This window comes from Megalobrama amblycephala, linkage group LG9 (assembly GCF_018812025.1).
Source record: "Megalobrama amblycephala isolate DHTTF-2021 linkage group LG9, ASM1881202v1, whole genome shotgun sequence".
Lineage (NCBI taxonomy): Eukaryota > Metazoa > Chordata > Actinopteri > Cypriniformes > Xenocyprididae > Megalobrama > Megalobrama amblycephala.
The window spans coordinates 32,295,860-32,315,670 of record NC_063052.1 but is presented as its reverse complement, the minus strand read 5'-3'; the positions used below and the strand labels follow the sequence as shown (position 1 = coordinate 32,315,670).

The window sequence follows — 19,811 nt, the reverse complement described above, 5'->3', positions numbered from 1 at the left end:
TTTTAACCATTTTTGTTTTTGTTGTGTTCTGTGTGTGGTTTCAGCTTTATGTGTCTTCCAACTCTGAAAGGCAATCATGTTGACATTGACTGAGTCTTTTTAGACAAGCAGTTCATGCATGTGTGTGTGTTTCTATATTAGGGTGACCGTGGCTTTGATGGCCTTCCTGGTTTGCCTGGTGACAAGGGTTATCGGGTAAGGGCTGAAATTTATTAAATATTCATGAACTATATTGTTTATGTAAATCAAAAGGCCTGTTCCAAAAGGTAGTGAGGTTTTAAGGAAGCATAATTTATTGCGTTTATGACACCTTCAATTCCAAAATGGAATGCAGCTTCTCATGTGTACGCAGTAGACAGCAAGGGTTTCACTCACTGGAATTTGTATCGTAGCTATTGGTTATTTATTTAGTTATAATATTGAAATTTTTAATATTTTTTTACAGGGTCAAACTGGAGGAATGGGACCCCCAGGACCCCCCGGAGAGGACGGAGAGAGGGTACTTCTCAAGGATTTTTTTTAACATTTGTACTGTTACAGTAAATAACAATAACAATAGTAAATATTAATTATGTATGTTGTCTAACATCCTCTTGATCTTTGTTGATTTTTTCTTTGTTGATTATTTGCCTTATATCTATCATCATCTTCATAAAGCAAAAAAATGAGTTTTCATCTTGACTGTTGTCAGGGAGATGATGGAGACGTTGGACCCAGAGGTCTTCCCGGCGAACCGGTGGGTGTTTTTGTTTCTCAGACACTGTACACAGATATGACGTTATATATGATAGTATCAGCCTGTATAACTTGGATTTCCTCTCCAGTTTAAAATCCATAAGGCTGTGTGTTTTAGTTAGATTTTATTGTTCGTTCTTTGATTAACGTTTTACTCATTTTGTAGGGCCCCCGTGGTTTGCTGGGGCCTAAAGGGCCTTCTGGACTTCCTGGTCCTCCTGTGAGTATTCATTGAAAGATACGAATACTACATAGTAAAATGTTAAATCAGGTCTTTTAAGGCAATTTTATAATTGCTATGGTTGCACACAACTTCAACACACCATCATAAAATGGAAGATTTGAAAAATAAATATTTGTACATGGATATCCATATCGATCTTTCTTTCATTTCTCCATATTATCTCCTTTGCCAGGGTGTACGTGGAAATGATGGTCCACATGGTCCAAAAGGAAACTTGGTCAGTAAATCTGACTTCTCTGACATTGCTCTAGATGCACATTCTTGAACAGTTTAAAATGATGTAATATAATGTGACATATGTATGTAATAGGTTAAATAGTCATAATAACAGCAATCATAGTATGTAATAGAAACAAATTAACAGTCTAAGAAAAAAACATCAACATTAAATATTTTCGGCCTCATGCTCATTGTCCTCTTCCCACTTTTAAGGGACCCCAAGGTGAGCCTGGTCCTCCAGGACAGCAGGGGGCTCCAGGAACACAGGTGAACGATGAAGTTTATGACAAATTTATTGACAAATGTACAAAAATCAGAGTGAAGTGTATTTAATATTAATGCTTTTGTGTGCAACAGGGAATGCCAGGGCCACAGGGTCCTAATGGGCCGCCAGGAGAGAAAGTGAGTGTTTTTATGATTGCAGAACACAAAGCATTTTTAATAGTCAAAGAATGTGTTTTACAAAATGTGCCCTTGTCTGCATTTGATAAAAAAGATACAACACACTTACATGTCCAGTCTTGTGCTGAAATCATCAATAATGTTTAAAGGAATTTAATGCAATTATACTGCCATTTTGTTTGTCTTCTAACAGGGACCCACAGGAAAGCCAGGTCTACCAGGAATGCCCGGAGCTGACGGTCCTCCTGTAAGTGCTAGATAGGATTTTATTTGACCACTTTGGTGTGTTAAAGACTTTCAGTTTATGGGAATTAATAATTTTAGACCAACTGTCAGTTTGCTTAATGTGACAAAACAAAAATGATTATGTAAGACCTGTGGTAATGAATGTGCCATTCGTGTTTGTCCCACAGGGTCATCCCGGAAAGGAAGGCCCTGGTGGAACCAAAGGAAATCAGGTGAGGCCATATAATTTGTTCCACAACTATTTGTATACTTTTTGTATTTGTGCACTTTATACTGAGTGTAATCAGCAATTACATTAGCCTTCAGTACAGAGATAATATATTAAACCGTCTCACTTTATCAAATATCTAACAGAACTCTTATTCCCACAAATCCCAGTGTGTTCATATTTTGACCTTTATTTTATTTGTTTTTATATATGTTTAGGGTCCTAATGGTCCTCAGGGGTCTATTGGCTATCCTGGCCCTCGGGGAGTGAAGGTAAAATATATATCTTCTTTATTTTGTTGAATTAAGGTAGCTTTTGTTGTCTTGAGCTATTTTAAATGGACATTAAATCATTAAAGTGATACGTTTGTTATCCTGTGTCTTTGTAATCTTTATAAACAATTCTGTCATAGACATTTCTATGTATTGAAACTTTGGCAATGGCCATTAGTTGATATCCGACTGTATATTTTGTGACATTCACAGGGAGCTCAAGGTATCCGTGGACTGAAGGGCCATAAGGGAGAGAAGGTGAGTGATTTTTGTTAAAAACATTAACGTAAGTCAAATATATTGTCATTATAATAATGAAACATTTCAGTAAATTGTTACCTGTTTGTGCCAAAAGTGCAGGTTCAGTGGTCTGTGATAAATAAAATGCTCTTACTTTCAGGGAGAGGATGGATTCCCTGGGATCAAAGGAGACTTTGGTGTGAAGGGAGAGAGGGTACGTCTTACATATAAAGCATCAGTGAATAGAAACTCAAGTAGCATGTGATTTAGCACAAATGTAAAATGATGAGGTCTAGAGTTAGCATTAGTAGCACTTGACTGTATTGACCCATTTCATCTGCCCACTAAGATTTGTTGTGCACCAACAGGGAGAGGTGGGAGTGCCCGGCCCAAGAGGAGAGGACGGTCCTGAGGGGCCAAAGGGTCGTGTCGGACCCCCTGGTGAAATTGGCCCTATCGGCCTGTTGGGAGAGAAGGTTAGTTTGATTATATAAATTAAGAGGTGATTGCTGATTTTAATCCGTTATATATAATTTTCGCTATGTTTTGTATTGCCATTGGTGCTGACAGTAAGGTATAATGAATATTATAATGTTATATTGTTGGTCTAAAGATGTATTAAATCTTACTAAATTATGTCATTCCAGGGTAAACTTGGTGTGCCTGGACTTCCTGGCTATCCCGGAAGACAAGGAATTAAGGTAAACAAAAATAATATTGTTTATGATGCATCATGTGTGATGTGGATTTCATCAAATATAATGGGGTTTTTTTAAGTTAATGTAATGCTTGTATTTTTAGGGCTCCCTTGGTTTCCCAGGATTCCCTGGTGCAAATGGCGAGAAGGGCGCAAGAGTAAGATTTTTTAGACTAAATTAGACTAAAACTCCAGACAAGCAGCATTAGTCACATGGATGTCAATGCAACATCTGCATTTGAGGTCAAAGTTGAATAGTTTACAATTAATAATTGAAATAGTTCCACATAGGCTATCTTCCTTTATTTTTAAAAATAGCTGACTAAAATTCAGAATTGATTTTTTTTTCTTTCCAGGGTTTGATCGGAAAACCTGGACCAAGAGGACTAAGAGGGCCGACAGTAAGGGCCTGTTTTAATTCATCCTCTCATTGCTTATCTTATTCTTGTTCCTCTTTATTAAACACATTTTGTGCTCTAACAACTTGCTGTTGTTAGATTTGATCAAGCAGATGACTGATTTCATATCAGTTCACTTTCTAAAGCAATGCCTAAAGATTTATTTATATTTATTTAGGGTCCCAGAGGGCAGAGGGGACCCCGTGGGTCAACAGGAAAACCAGGTGCTAAGGTATGAACGCCATTTAAGTGAAATTATTCTCAAAAAAATGATTAAATCTTTTCATTGCCAACAATTGTAGATTATGTGTACATAACCAATTCATTCTGATGTTTTAGGGCGGATCAGGCAGTGATGGGCCTCCTGGACCACCTGGAGAGAGAGTATGTTTATTTAAAATTTTATTTACAGCTTAGATTTTTTAGTTCAACTTTATTTTATTTGTAATGTTTCCGCATTTTTCAGGGACTAACTGGACCTCAAGGTGCAAATGGATTCCCTGGGCCAAAGGGACCTCCTGTAAGTTACAGTTTATACGTTGGATCTGATGCTTGCAACTTAAGTTTTTGTCTATTTTTTATTGATATATCGATTGATTTTTGAAGGGACCTCCAGGGAAAGATGGACTGCCTGGACACCCTGGACAGAGAGGCGAAGTTGTACGTATCGTTTGTTTTTGTGCATTTCAACATTCACTGAGATCAAGGTGAGATTAAATGTGCAGCAACATTTATTTTTCCGTTTTCATTGCATTCATAGGGTTTCCAAGGCAAAGTTGGACCACCTGGGCCACCAGGAGTGGTTGGACCACAGGTGAGTTTTATAATTTCATTAGATGTAGAGGTTTTATGGTAGAGACTTCCATATTGCTTCTTTCGAAGGTAGAGGCAATATGGATTTCTTCTCTGACAAATTCCTCAAAGATTAATAAATCTTTAAAATCAATTGAGAAATGTATTGAACTATGCAAGCTTTACTCAAATCTAGTTCTTGTTTAGGGTCCCTCTGGTGAGACTGGTCAAATGGGTGAGCGTGGCCACCCAGGACCCCCAGGACCACCTGGTGAGCAAGGCCTTCCTGGACCCTCTGGTAAAGAGGGAACCAAAGGAGATCCCGGTCCCCCTGGCGGCCCCGGTAAAGACGGACCCCCTGGACTGAGAGGATTCCCAGGAGAAAGAGGACTCCCAGGAACTCCGGTAATAAGACCTGCTCATTCTAACCAGAGAAATTTAGATTGTAAAACTATTTTTCTCTGTGTTTGGTCACTTTAACAATGCACATAAATGTTTTATATATAATAACTGAGCTCTACCTGTGTGCTTCCATAGGGCACTGGAGGACTGAAAGGAAATGAAGGCCCTGCTGGACCACCTGGACCTGCTGTATGTTGCTCATATTAAGCATATCATCAAAATATCATGAGTAGAATATAAGACTTTCATTAAGTTCTGACTCATGAATGTCTCATATTTCAACACAATCAACTTCAATCAACTTATTTAAATCAGCATAATAGTACAAATACAAACATATGTATTATGTGTTTTCAATTGTGCTTCACAAATATTTACAATTTAAATATATTTTTTTTTATGTCACAATGAAGAACATATTATTTTACCATTTTTGAGAATTATGAAATCACATGTTGGTATTGAATTTCTATGCAGGGATCATCTGGGGAGAGAGGAGGTGCTGGCACTGCAGGTCCTGTCGGCCCACCTGGGCGACCTGGACCTCAAGGACCCCCTGGAGCTGCAGGAGAAAAAGGAGTGCCAGTAAGTGTCTGCTGTAAGTTTGCACCATATCTCTAATACAGTTTTATTTATAGGCCCGTCACACAAGATTATCCTGTTTTACAGGGAGAGAAAGGTCCAATTGGTCCAGCTGGTCGTGATGGCATCCAAGGCCCAGTTGGTCTTCCTGGTCCTGCTGGACCTCCAGGTACTGCTGGAGAGGATGGAGACAAGGTCAGTGACCTCTTCATATCTTGATCTCAAAACATCACTTTCAAATGGATTTTCTTGTCAAAATATACATTCTGCATTCTTCTTTGTATAGGGTGAGGTTGGAGAACCAGGACAAAAGGGAGCTAAAGGATCCAAAGGAGAACATGTAAGTAAATTAGCTTTCACTTAAAGCAAAAAATCCTTGTATTGGTGAACATAATATCAATCTATAATCAATTATTTGCATATTTACAGGGTCCTCCTGGTCCACCTGGGACAATGGGTCCTGTTGGACAGCCTGGTGCAGCTGTAAGTGTGAAAGGAATTTCATATTCACACATATTACATGCTTACATTGCATTTTTAAGGAAACAAATGTGATTATAATTTCATTGTACCATTCATAGGTGGTCAAAAGGTTTATATGGGCTTAATAACAAGTGCTTGTGATCAACCCCATGTCAAATCTCTTCATCTCTACTCAGGGTGCTGATGGTGAGACAGGTGCCAGAGGTCAGCAGGGACCGTTTGGCGCTAAGGGAGATGAAGGGACAAGAGGATTCCCTGGGCCTCCAGGCCCCATTGGATTGCAGGTACTCTATACAGATTGTGTTTTATTCACTTACCTATTAAATTCTATACACAGGATGCTTTAGTTATAATTTATACTTCATTGATGTTCATTAGGGTTTGCCAGGCCCATCTGGAGAAAAGGGAGAGACAGGAGATGTTGGGCCATTGGTGAGTCTTAATATTTTAATTCGAAGAGAGTTCAAAAGGTGCAGTTGTTATGTATAATGCATCATGTGATCTTCTGGTGTTTTGAGTCATTATTAGAATGAATGTATTTCCTAATCCTTTCTGGTTGTTTATTACTGTAGGGTCCTCCTGGTCCCCCAGGACCACGTGGTCCAGCTGGTCCTAATGGTGCTGATGTAAGCAACTTAATTTTGCACGATAAATAATACTAATTCATTATTATATGTTTTAAAATCACTATGCATTGACTCTCTGAAATACTTGATTCAGCTAATTTTGTATAATGGCATTATTTTGTTTCATGCATATTGTTCATTTTGCAGGGTCCTCAAGGTCCTCCAGGAGGTTTGGGTAATCCAGGTCCCATAGGAGAGAAGGCAAGTATAGGAGAATTCATCTTATTGCATGAATGACAACTATATGATTGTTCTGATTGATGACACTTGACGTCTTTTTATTTGTATTGACAGGGTGAGCCTGGTGAATCTGGACCACCTGGTGTTGGTGGAGAGCCAGGAAAAATGGTGATAATTTTAATAAAATTGAACATCCTCTGAGCCTGTTTAAAATACATAGTAGATATAATCACAGCTAACATATCATTGGTTTGCTTGTCTAATGACAGGGCCCGAGAGGAGAGCGTGGTGAGAAGGGAGAGGCTGGGCAGCCTGGCACCCCTGGTCCTGCTGGTGGAAAGGGACCTACTGGAGATGATGGACCCAAAGGAAACCCTGTACGTATTAAACATGACATAGCTTTAAAAGAAGAGATAGGTCTATCTGTGACTCTTTGGCAGCTGATATTTGTGTTTTTAAGGGTCCTGTTGGTTTCCCTGGTGATCCTGGCCCCCCTGGTGAAGTTGGACCACGAGTAAGTAAAGCTATTGTCATTTATATACTAATACATGACAATTAAAGTCAACATGAATTCATACATGTTCCTGGTCTTGTTATAGTATATGATTCATCATTGCTCAGTGGTTCCAACAACTTTCTTTCTGACTTCTCTTATAGGGACAAGATGGTGCAAAGGGTGACAGAGGAGAGGACGGAGAACAAGGAGAAGCTGTGAGTGATCATTTTCCTGTTTATGAAGGGCACATCTTCCTTATGCATTCTGGGCCTTATGAGGTGTTTATCAACATGTTATATTTACTTTAGGGTTCACCTGGACCAACTGGTGAGAACGGACCACCTGGACCTCCAGGAAAGAGAGTAAGACCACCTTGATCTTGACCTAGAAGAGAGTCATTTGTAATATTACATTTACATATTTGATATACAATAAATATTATACAGGATCCTATAAAAAGGTATTTTTCTAGACTCTAAATTGTTGTTAATGTTCATATTTAGGGTCCTCCTGGTACAAGAGGACCAGAGGGTCGTCAAGGAGAGAAAGGAAGCAAGGTAAGACTATATAATTGAGAGAGAATACAGCAGGCTTTCTGTAGTTCTTTTCCTCCTGTAATCATTCTTTTGTTTTCCTAGGGGGATCCAGGTGCCCTTGGCCCTCCAGGAAAGACTGGACCCGTGGGGGCACAGGGTCCACCAGGAAAACCAGGAACTGAAGGTCTAAGAGGGTTGCCTGGATCAGTGGTATGAGATGACAGTTATGCAATCAGAATTGTTTCTTTTCTGTAAAAGTTCTGATTATTTAACAAAATCTAATGTAGTAAAACTGATAAACGATAATTTCATTCAGGGTGAGCAAGGTGCCCCAGGTGCTGCTGGCCAGAGAGGACCCCCTGGACCGATGGTAAGACCTTCTGTATTATCAAAAATACAGTAATGGATTGAGTATTGAATATAAAAGAACTCATTAATGAAAGTGAAGTACTATTTTAATACCATGTAATATATGCATATATATTGAATACTAAAATGCTTTCCTCTCCTCTCACAGGGTCCTCCAGGTTTACTTGGTCTTCGTGGTGACCCTGGTGCTAAAGGTGAGAAGGGACATCCAGGTATGCTCGGTCTGATTGGGCCTCCAGGAGAACAAGGAGAGAAGGGAGACAGAGGCATGCCAGGACCCCAGGGATCATCAGGACCCAAGGGAGAAACGGTATGTGAAGTCTGGTCACGTCCGCACATTAAATCAGACCACAGGAGAATATACATGACTGTTTAAAAGTTTGGGGTTGGTACAAATTTTTTTATAGAAATTAATACTTTTATTCAGCAAGGATGCATTGATAAAAAATGACAGTAAAAACAAAGATTTTTGTAATAAATTTTGTTTAGCTTTTATTTTTATCAAATGATCCTGAAGAAAATGTATCACAAAAAAATTAAGCTGCACATTTTCAACATTAAGAGACTAATAAATGTCTCTTGAGCACGTAATCAGCATATCAATCATATTAGAATAAGTTCTGAAGGATCATGTGACACTGAAGACTGGAGGTCACCTACCGTTGTTGTGAAAATTCAGCTTTGCCACTGCAAGAAATCTCAATTAAACTTATACACAAATAGAATTGTAATAACATTTCACATTATTACTCTTATACTGTATTTTTTTCATCAAATTAATGCAGCCTTGATGAGCAGAAGAGACTACTTTCTTACCAACTCCAGACTTTTGTACACACATGCAAAACTTTCCTAGTTCATACCCTATTTCATACAATTAAATATCTTCTTTCATTTCTTGATGTGTTTTATTTTAGGGTATGCCTGGAGGAACTGGCCCTCTTGGTCCTGCAGGTCCTGCTGGTATGCCTGTGAGTAAACTTTCATTACTATTTCTCAGGTTTTTAGAGCTGTTTATCATACCAAATTCTGAATTTTCTGAAAATATAAACTATGAGTACCAACTTGAGCTCTGAAGCACCAAAGTATAGTCTCAAAACATTGGTTTCTTTGATTAAAGCTGAATGGATGTGATGTTTTTCACAGGGTCCGAGGGGTGTCAAAGGAGCTAAAGGTGCCACTGTGAGTAATCCTTGTGAAATCCTTCCTTAAATATTTGTACTTAACATAAAATGTCTGCTAATGAGTGTGAGAAGTTATATCATGAGCCATATTATGTGAGGTAATGTTTAAATAAAGCATCATACATAGTTCACATTTCTGTCTTACATCATACTTTACAGTAAATTGACACTAATTTTGTGTGTCTTGTCTCTGTGGTACAGGGTGGAGCTGGTCCTAAAGGAGAAAAAGGTGTTCAAGGACCACCAGGACCACCGGTGAGTATAGTCTGTGTTATCTACAGTACAAAAAGCAAGAATCATTTGGCAGGGAAAGATTTTTGTTGAAAACAAACAATGATTTAAGACAAAAAATAAAGGAGATCAGCACATCCCAGAATTCCTAAATCCTTGAAATGTAGCTGAATTCTTCTTTTGCTTTAGGGTCCCCCTGGTGATGTCATCCAGCCGCTGCCCATTCAGATCCCCAAGAAGTCCAAGCGCTCCATCGACGCCAGTAAGATGCTCTCTGAGACTGACACTGAGGCTGCCGACGCCACGGGCACAGAGTTCCTGACTGGAAATGAGGGTATGGAGGAGATCTTTGGCTCTCTCAATTCCCTGCGCCAGGAGATCGAGAGTATGCGCTTCCCACTGGGAACACAAGAAAGCCCAGCCCGCACCTGCCAGGACCTCCACCTCAGCCAACCAGATCTGAAAGATGGTATGATCGTCATGGTTATTACATGATTGACACATTCCGTGACCAATGGTGAGGCAGTTTGCAATCTAATCATTATCATTCTTTTATATAGGCGAGTATTGGATTGATCCAAATCAAGGCTGCGCCCGGGACTCTTTCAGAGTTTACTGTAACTTCACTGCTGGTGGAGAGACGTGCTTGTATCCCAGCAAAGCAGTAGAGAATGTAAGAACTTGCAGTCATTCACCATTATATGGTTAAAAAGTCATGTTTAATTCATCCAAAAATTCTCCCATAGGTAAAGATGAACTCTTGGCCAAAGGAGAAGCCTGGGTCCTGGTACAGTCAGTTTGCAAAGGGCAACAAGGTGAGTTTATGGCCTCAACTCTTCAAAACTTTTAATTTAACCAACTAATATGCATAAATAAACCAAAAGCCCTTAATTAAAGGGCATTCACATTGAGAGCGATTTACAGTGACAAAAATGAATTCAGTGTGAACGCCCTTTTAGACAACAAAATTTTAGATTGTGTTGCTCAAAATATGCGCAATATGTTTTGAATCATGAATTAATACTTTCCTTTGTGTTGTAGTTTTCATATGTTGACTCGAGTGGAGAACCTGTAGGTGTAGTCCAGCTGGGATTCTTGCGGTTGCTCAGCGTCCAGGCCCGTCAAAACCTAACCTACCACTGCCACCGATCAGTGGCCTGGGCTGACCTCACTACCGACAACGGTTACGAGAGGGCGCTACACTTCCAGGGAGCCAATGATGAAGAGCTGAGCTACGAGACCAGCCCCTACATCAAAGCCCTCATCGACGGCTGCTCTGTAAGTTACCTTTTGCTATTTCAAAACATAAATTATATTTTTTACACTAAATTAACATTATGGGCCAGATTTACTGAACAGGACAAATTAGCGTGAGAGAAATTCCAAAAAAGCGTTGATGGGAGTGGAAAGTTCTGTGTGTGATCTATTTATGCAGACACAGCTGGTGTTCTGACCAATAATGCTACCTGTCATTTCCATAATGACCAACGCAATCTACCAAGAGCAACGCAAATTAGCGTCTGGTTTAAGACATGCACAAATACCAGTAAATTGACTAGCGCAAACCTTAGTAAATCGTATTGTGTGATTCATTTTAATACTCTCCCCCCATAAATTTTGCGTCTGAAAAGGAAACTCCTACAAATGCATATGCAATAAGATCAGTTGAAAAATAACCATGTGTCCATGTCTTTTCAGTGCTAATTTTTTACTGCGTGTCTTTAGTAAATCCTGGTAGTAGTTTTTTAATGCCAAAAGTGGGTTTTTGCTGTCGCAAGCTGTTAGTAAATCTGGTCCTAAATGTACATTAAAGTACATTCATTTAATATAACATTTTAACATAATTTTTTTTAAATACACTACCGATTCAAAAGTTTGGGTTCAGTAAGATTAAAAATGTTCTTAAAAAGTCTTGTATGCTCACCATGGCTGCAATTAATTGATAAAAAATACAGTAAAACTGTAATATTGTGAAATATTATTACAATTTAAATACAATTTAAAATGCATTTTCTTTCTGTGATGGAAAAGCTGAATTTTCAGCATCATTACTCCAGTCTTCAGTGTCACATGATCCTTCACCAACCATTCTATTGTTGATTTGGTGCTCAAGAAACATTTTTTATCATTATAATCAGTGTTAAAAACAATTTTGCTGCTTTTTCTGATACTTTTGATATTTTTCAGAATTATTTGATGAAAAACAGTGTTTATTTGAATTAAATTAAATTAATTATGTGTTTACTGTAACTTTTGTTCAATTTAATGCATGCTTAAGTATTATTATTATTTTATAATTAGTTATTTTTTTTATTATTGACCATTTTGTTTTCATTATAATGCTGTTATTAGAGGTATTTTGTCTCTCCTCTTAAATATTTTCCTTCTCTTGTTCTCCCCTGCAGTATCGTAAAGGTCTGGACAGGACAGTGCTGGAGGTGAACACACCTCAGGTGGAGCAGCTCCCTCTGCTGGACATCAGGATCTCAGACTTTGGGGAGGACAATCAGAAATTTGGTTTTGAAGTGGGACCCGTCTGTTTCCTGGGATAAACACACACATGCTGAGGGCAAAGGGGAATACAATCACAGATACAAACACTCACACACAAACATACTCACTTAATCATGCACTTAAAACCTAGACATAATGCCAACACTATAAAGACATTTGAAATTACGTGTAAGAAGTGGGACACATAGATTCACACACACACATACACACACATGCACACACACACATACATTGTTGTGAAACAAAGTTGCACACAAAGTACACGCCCAGGGAAAAACACTCCCAGCAACGGATGGACAACAAGAGGAGAAGAGAGCCATTCTCGCAGGAGAGAAGATATTGACAAATATTCTGTCAAGTAACAGAAGTGTGTTCGAGCAGATACTGCTGGCCTAAAGCGGAAGACCCTCCCGTTTCGGCCCCCTCTCTCCTACAGCTCCCCTCCCCACTGTTTCTCTTCCGAGACGTTCCACTCTTCCTACCTCCATGCCTGATCGTTCCTTTTTATAGTCCTGTGCAGAGCTCCGCCCCTTCCTCCCGTACCTTATAGAATAGAATGCAGGTGCAAAATTTAAACTGAGGAACGGAAGCCGAGCATGAAAATTCCATTAGAAGGTGAAATTAGAATGCGTTTCTGTGCTGTAATAAAATCACACCTGAATGACTTGGGCCATTTAAAGATGCAATGAAATCAAAGCCATTAACAGTGTAAAATTGTATTGAATTTGATAATGTTGTACATTTATTATAGAGTAATAAAATCTGTAAGAATTTTCGACTTTTATAGACATGCTGCCAACTTACCAGTCCAGTATTTATGCGTTTCACTACATGTGCCTTTTACAAATTTGCATTTTATCTGACAATCTGCACAGAGTTGACCCACAGCATTCAGTATTGATGACAAACCGATCTGTTTGTCACCTTTGACCTTTCGTGTGAAGTGTTCAGGCTGGAATTGTGCATTAGAACCATTTGTACAGAAATATTTTATTGTATTTATTTTGTGAAACAAACAGGTGCTCTCAAGAAAATGACCAACACTTGCAGTACAAAATAATGTGGTATTCATCTGTAATTATTTCCTGTAGTTTTTCATCAATCTATTAAATATGTAAATTAAACCCCAGAAAGCAAATCTGCCTTCTCTGTATGATATATATACTTGCTTGTGATAATATTGCATTATTTCAGTCGCAAATAGAGGTTTCGGAGAGTTTAGTGCAGGTGGAGATGCCAAAAAAAAAAAAAAAACACCGAAATGTCTCGAGATTCAGACAGCAGTGGAGAAGGGACAGGAAGAGGAAGGAGAGGGAAGGAAACTGATGGTGGTTTGTTTTTTATGTATATTTTTTGTTTCTTTTTTAAAACATGGAGAGGGGAATGAAAAGCTATAAAAATTATTTGTGAATTAAAAGTTGTTTGTGTGGTTTTCTCACAAGGACAATACTGCTAGGATTGTTTTTGTCAGTGAAAGACAAACATCTGCCTTTTTAAAAATTATGGTGCTAAAACTTGTTTTATGTAAGTACTTCAAAATCTGTTTGTGTAATATATAACCTATTTAAAGAGCTGTTGGACTCCTTTGTTGTTCTTTTCCCGTTTGTTTCCTGTTGTCATGGTCACGTGGTGCTTTTGGTAATATTTGATCTGCCTCGTTCTTCTGAGCCAAACTCCCATTTTCAACTTTCAACAACTTCCCAGCAAAAGTTTTCTCATGTCTTAGGTGAAACCTTATGTAATTTGGCCATTTTCCTTCAAACACATACAAACTCTTCATCTAAATGATCAATTTTGTTTGCGCTTGGAGTTTTGAACTGTTAACTGTTTTAATTCTTTGACTTGATGTTTTGGTCCAAGCATTCCCATTAAACCACACATCAACACATTTCTTCTTGTGTCAACTTAATTGTTTTTTAAAAGTGGGTTCTTTATAAAATATTCACACTGTAATTGTATAAATATAAGATTTTAATTTTCATTTGTTGCACTGTACACAATATTTTTACAGCAATTACATTAAATTTATAAAAGGACAATTTCTCAGACATAAAGGCACCGTGTTGTTGAACAACAAAGACATTTAACGTTGTTTTCAGCCAATGTAGAGTCCACCTGTATTGATTAAAGAGAAAAGTCCATGTTAATTCAAAACAAACTGACAACAGAATATTTCTAAATAAAACGTTTTTCTGCTGAAGATGCTGTTCAGTAAGAGATAAAGCTTCTTACCAGCAACTTCAATGCTGACTCCAGTAATATATTGACTGTCATCAGAAGCCAGAAAGGCACACGCATCAGCGACTTCTGCAGAAACAAGAGTGAAAGAGAAATAGATCTAATTTTATATTTATATACATATACATAGTGATCATCCAAACCAATTAGTAGAACACTTTTGGTATGATAATAGTGCGTTTATGAAAATGTTTTTGTATAATGGAGAAATAATAGTTACCAGCAGGCTTTCCCATCCTTCCTAATGGAATAATGGATGTGAGCTGCACAAAATAACCAAAATAGTACTTAAAGTAACAATAAAAGTGGCTTTAATATGGTAAGATACAGTGCAATGGTCTGACAATGCAATAAATTAATATAATAAAAGGTTAAAGGATTAGTCCACTTTTAAATACACTTTTCCTGATAAATTTACTCACCCCCATGTCATCCAAGATGTTCATGTCTTTCTTTCATCAGTCGAAAAGAAATGAAGGTTTTTGAGGAAAACATTCCAGGATTTTTCTCCTTACAGTGGATTTCAGTGGCTACCAACAGATTGAAGGTCAAAATTGCAGTTTCAGTGCAGCTTCAAATGCTTTAAACGATACCAGACGAGGAATAAGGGTCTTATCTAGCGAATCGATCGGTCATTTTCGAAAAAAATACAACCGTTTATGCTTTATAAACAAAATATCGCCTTGAACGTACTTTCCGCTTCCGCATTCTTCATAACGCTTACGCTGAATGTTCTACTCCTTCCCTATTCTACTTGCGGAACGAACGCGGCGCCAGTTTCGTTTTTTTCCGTAACTTGAATAGGGAAGGCGTAGAACATTCAGCGTAAGCGTTATGAAGAATGCGGAAGCGGAACGTACGTTCAAGGCGATATTTTGTTTATAAAGCATAAACGGTTGTATTTTTTTCGAAAATGACCGATCGATTCGCTAGATAAGACCCTTATTCCTCGTCTGGTATCGTTTAAAGCATTTGAAGCTGCACTGAAACTGCAATTTTGACCTTCAATCTGTTGGTAGCCACTGAAATCCACTGTAAGGAGAAAAATCCTGGAATGTTTTCCTCAAAAACCTTCATTTCTTTTCGACTGATGAAAGAAAGACATGAACATCTTGGATGACATGGGGGTGAGTAAATTTATCAGGAAAAGTGTATTTAAAAGTGGACTAATCCTTTAAAGGGATAGTTCACCCAAAAATGAAAATTCTGTCTTCATTTACTCACCCTCAAGTTGTTTCAAACCTGTATGAGTTTCTTTCTTCTGCTGAACACAAAAGAAGATATTTTGAAGAATGTTGGTAACTAAACAGTTGATGGACCCCATTGACTTCAATAGTGTTTTTTTCTCCATACTATGCTATGGAAGTCAATGGTGCCCTCAACTATCTGGTTACCGACATTCTTCAAAATATCTTCTTTTGTGTTCAGCAGAAGAAAGAAACTCATAGAGGTTTGGAACAACTTGAGGGTGAGCAAATGACAGAATTTTCATTTTTGGGTGAACTATCCCTTTAAGATCCTTCAGTAAAGTTTAAAGCCGGTTTAAATCAATAAAAAGAATCTCGTCACATTTAAGAAATAACTCTAAATGACTTGTTCACATGCACAAATAATCAGCTTGTTTTATTAATCTAAAGACAGATATATTCTTCCTTACTTTATCGATGACTTTCTCTGGTACTTTATCTGTCATGGGAGTAGCGATGAACCCTGGCAGGACACAGTTGCAGCGAATACCAAATCTAAAAGGCACAAAACATTTTTTATATTAAATTATTAAAAAACAGAACATAAAGAGACATGGGCTGCATCCTGAAGTCTTAAAAATGCTGCCTTCAGATGACACATTCCAGGTAGGAAAGTATCAAGGCATGTCCGAATCCAGTGTTCACTTCACTTCCTGTCTCCTGAGATACCTTCATCTGATTGATTTCTGAAGGCTGCATAGATTTATCCTTCACTGCCTTTGATATCCCACAATCCTGTGCTTTCCATTATGAGATAGTTGAGTTAAAAAAATAAAGATGACGTCTGAAAGTTCTGGTTTTTGGTCAGTTTGTACGTTTTTGTCCAATGTTTTCCACTTTTTAACTCATGTCTAATGAAAAATTACTATTATAATTAAATATTTTATTAGTTTTCACCAAAGAATTTTTCTGTAGATCAGTTACTTTGCCTCAGAAAGTCTGTCTGAAATCAATTTTGTGAGGTACCTTAGTGTGCAAACGCTGCCTACAAAGTCATTGCCTGATAAGACAGTGAGGCAACAAGTCAGCTAGCTAAGTTTTCATGTTTACAGCCCATTACTAACACATAAGCAGCACCACAAACCCTAAAGCAAAACATAAAATGGTAACAATGTGTTTAAAAATGGCAGGTCTGTAAATATGTTCCAGTCACAGTAAAATGCTCATACTTGCTGAGCTCTTTGGCTGCGGTTCGAGTGAGTCCCTCCACTCCGGCTTTAGAAGCAGAGTAGTTCACCTGGCCAATATTCCCAACCTACAGCCAAAAAAAGAGACACTTAAGAAACCCTATGGTTAGAAAATGTTAATGACTTTATTAAGCATCCTTGGTGTAAAAATGTTGAATGTCCACTGTAATAAAACTGAGTAAATGAATCGATGTGCTTCAGCACATTACTGTAAATGCTTGACCTTGCCCACTATACTGCCCACAGTGATGATGGAGCCCTTCGCAGCCCCGGCAGACACTAAAGCCTTAGAGACGGCCTGAGTCAGAAGAAAAGTGCCCTGAAAGAGATCATGAATACAGAAGATCAGATACACTGTATAGATTATTCAACATTTTCAGAAAAACTATGGAGAAGGGGACAACTTTAAAGGAAAAAGAACTGTATATACATACTACCATTTAAAAGTTTGAGGTCAGTAAGAATTTTTTTTTTATAAAGAATTAATACTTTTATTCAGCAAGCATTAAACTGATCAAAAGTGACAGTAAAAACATTTATAATGTTACAAAAGATTTCAATTTCAAATAAATGTTGCTCTTTCGAACTTTCTGTTCATCAAAGAATAATGAAAAACAAAATGTATCAAGTTTGAACAAAAATGTTAAGTAACACAACTGTTTTCAACATTGATAATAATAATAAGAAATGTTTTTTGAGCACCAAATCAGCATATTAGAATGATTTCTGAAGGATCATGTGACTGAAAACTGGAATTATGATGCTGAAAATTCAGCTTTGCCATCACTGGAATAAATTACATTTTAACATATAAAAATATTAATATTAATCAAATAGTAAACAGATATTTTAAATGGTCACAATATTTCACAATATGACTGTTTTTACTGTACTTTTGATTAAATAAATGCACCCTTGGTGAGCATAAGTGATGGCTTACCAAAATCAAAAACATTTTTTTAATAGAAACTCACGTTTCTTGACAAGACTCACTTAAATCTTTCGTGTAAGTAATAAAGATTTAAAGGATTAGTCCACTTTCAAATAAAAATTTCCTGATAATTACTCACCCCCATGTCATCCAAGATGTTCATGTCTTTCTTTCTTCGGTCAAAAAGAAATTAAGTTTTTGATGAAAATCATTCCAGGATTATTCTCCATATAGTGGACTTCAATGGGCACCAAAAGGTTGAAGGTCAAAATTACAGTTTCAGTGCAGCTTCAAAGGGCTTTAAACGATACCAGACGAGGAATAAGGGTCTTATCTAGCGAAACGGTCGGTCATTTTCGAAAAAATTGTAAATGTATATGCTTTATATAAACAAATGATCGCCTTTCAAGTAGTTTCGCCAAAACTGCACATCTGCATTATAGCTTACGCTGTATGTCCTAGGCCTTCCCTATTCTACTTACAAAACGAACGCAGCACCAGTTCCAATAAGGTAAGACCCTTATTCCTCGTCTGGTATTCATTTAAAGCCCTTTGAAGCTGCACTGAAACTGTCATTTTGACCTTCAACCGTTTGGAGGCCATTGAAGTCCACTATAAGGAGAATAATCCTGGAATGTTTTCATCAAAAATATTAATTTCTTTTCGACTGAAGAAAGACATGGACATCTTGGATGACATGGGGGTGAGTAAATTTTTAGGAAAAGTGTATTTGAGAGTGGACTAATCCTTTAAGATTTAAGTGCCAAAAGCACCTTTGAGCACCTTGAGATTGACATCAATGACTTTGTCAAAATCATCTTCTTCCATCTTGAGAAGGAATTCATCTTGAGTGATCCCGGCTGCGTTCACACACACAGAGGGCGGCTGGAAGTAGCGGCACTGTAAGAAAACAAGATCAAGAACATTCTGGTTTATTGTTCGACCTCTCAGAGCTCAAGAAGAGTCCATGAACGACACACACACACACAACTGTCATACCTGTATACTTGTCACTAGTTTCTCCACACTGTCCTTTGATGACACATCCACCCCCAGGGCCATGTGCTCCTGACCTTTGTGGTCACGTGACAGGAGTTCCAAGGTCTGATTGGCTGATTCCTCATTGCGGTCAGCCACTACTACAGAAGCACCTTCAGTGGCGAATCTCTGACACACGGCCCTGCCAATGCCACTGCCACCTCCTGAAACAAGGACACTGTCTGACCATGACTGCTTTATTAATCTGATCAATAAATCTCTGATATATACAAGAACGTATATATCTTTCAATTAATTTCTTTAAACTTTAGTAGAAGCAAAATGACTAAATTTTGCATACTGTTATAATGCAACATTAAGACTAATAATGGTTAAAAAAAGCTAAAAGCATTTTATGTATTGTTAGACAGATATACAAATACTGAAAACAATACTGTAACTGTAGCTTTTAATGTTTTGTTAATCATTTGAATGTAATGTTAATCATTTTTACAGACTCAATAGTTCAAAACATGATCTAAACAAAGGCTGTTTTCACGAGCACTGAAAGTGAACGGTAGCTGTATGACTTGTACAACAAAAGTGTTCAACTTTGAAATGGTATTATGACTTAAATTATATAAAATACAGATGGTCCATTAAGACAAAGTAAATGTTTTTAAATCTCACCCGTCACTAATGTCAGCCTGGATATGAGACGAGAGGACGCCGCCATTATGGTCAACTGTGTGTTGTAGTACCTAATTATGTCCAGTAGAGGGCATTAAAAGACCACTGATATTTTTTCCCACGCTTCACTGTCACGACCTCTTGACATTCAAAGGCATGAATTGGACAAAACGATTTACAATTACACAAGATAGGATACATGAATAAAATAAAATAATATTCGCTCACATTTATGTCGTGAAAACCTTTACTTTCTTGTATAAGTTCAGCAGAATGTTTGAAGCAGCTGTTGTTGGCAAACCTCTGGTCACCCTGGTCAAGCTGTAGGAGCACATGAGTATAAATGACCTGGATACACGCATGGAAATCATTAGACTAAAATTATTTTACACCTTCTGTCGTCATTAAGCTCCGCCAATTTTATAAATATAATTTACTTTTACTGTTGTTGTTGCTACTCAATTTCAAATAAATAAATCGTCCA

The 19,811-nt window shown here is 37.7% G+C and overlaps 2 protein-coding genes across 2 annotated transcripts in view; one reads left to right on the top strand and one right to left on the bottom strand.

The window, feature by feature from the left end:
• Positions 1-13,944, top strand: part of col11a2 (collagen, type XI, alpha 2) — a 36,320-nt gene extending 22,376 nt beyond the window's left edge. The window contains 48 exon segments of the mRNA XM_048202883.1: positions 142-195; positions 446-499; positions 692-736; positions 902-955; positions 1,152-1,196; positions 1,412-1,465; positions 1,556-1,600; positions 1,794-1,847; positions 2,014-2,058; positions 2,273-2,326; positions 2,540-2,584; positions 2,727-2,780; positions 2,935-3,042; positions 3,214-3,267; positions 3,368-3,421; positions 3,620-3,664; positions 3,840-3,893; positions 4,001-4,045; positions 4,128-4,181; positions 4,268-4,321; positions 4,422-4,475; positions 4,661-4,858; positions 4,991-5,044; positions 5,333-5,440; positions 5,525-5,632; positions 5,724-5,777; positions 5,867-5,920; positions 6,097-6,204; positions 6,299-6,352; positions 6,493-6,546; positions 6,694-6,747; positions 6,841-6,894; positions 6,996-7,103; positions 7,187-7,240; positions 7,384-7,437; positions 7,531-7,584; positions 7,726-7,779; positions 7,861-7,968; positions 8,075-8,128; positions 8,276-8,437; positions 9,045-9,098; positions 9,274-9,309; positions 9,513-9,566; positions 9,732-10,011; positions 10,103-10,215; positions 10,289-10,357; positions 10,584-10,820; positions 11,948-13,944. Coding sequence (XP_048058840.1) covers positions 142-195; positions 446-499; positions 692-736; positions 902-955; positions 1,152-1,196; positions 1,412-1,465; positions 1,556-1,600; positions 1,794-1,847; positions 2,014-2,058; positions 2,273-2,326; positions 2,540-2,584; positions 2,727-2,780; positions 2,935-3,042; positions 3,214-3,267; positions 3,368-3,421; positions 3,620-3,664; positions 3,840-3,893; positions 4,001-4,045; positions 4,128-4,181; positions 4,268-4,321; positions 4,422-4,475; positions 4,661-4,858; positions 4,991-5,044; positions 5,333-5,440; positions 5,525-5,632; positions 5,724-5,777; positions 5,867-5,920; positions 6,097-6,204; positions 6,299-6,352; positions 6,493-6,546; positions 6,694-6,747; positions 6,841-6,894; positions 6,996-7,103; positions 7,187-7,240; positions 7,384-7,437; positions 7,531-7,584; positions 7,726-7,779; positions 7,861-7,968; positions 8,075-8,128; positions 8,276-8,437; positions 9,045-9,098; positions 9,274-9,309; positions 9,513-9,566; positions 9,732-10,011; positions 10,103-10,215; positions 10,289-10,357; positions 10,584-10,820; positions 11,948-12,094 — 3,663 coding nt within the window. The 3' untranslated portion in view covers positions 12,095-13,944.
• Positions 13,945-14,009: 65 nt separating this feature from the next.
• hsd17b8 (hydroxysteroid (17-beta) dehydrogenase 8) lies at positions 14,010-19,481 on the bottom strand. The gene is made up of 9 exons (XM_048202884.1): positions 19,328-19,481; positions 18,659-18,861; positions 18,443-18,559; positions 16,952-17,047; positions 16,711-16,796; positions 15,952-16,036; positions 14,515-14,557; positions 14,289-14,363; positions 14,010-14,171 (listed from the first exon to the last, which is right to left on the bottom strand). The coding sequence occupies exons 1-9, from the start codon at positions 19,371-19,373 to the stop codon at positions 14,152-14,154; spliced, it is 771 nt and encodes a 256-aa protein (XP_048058841.1). The 5' UTR covers positions 19,374-19,481; the 3' UTR covers positions 14,010-14,151.
• Positions 19,482-19,811: the final 330 nt, after the last annotated feature.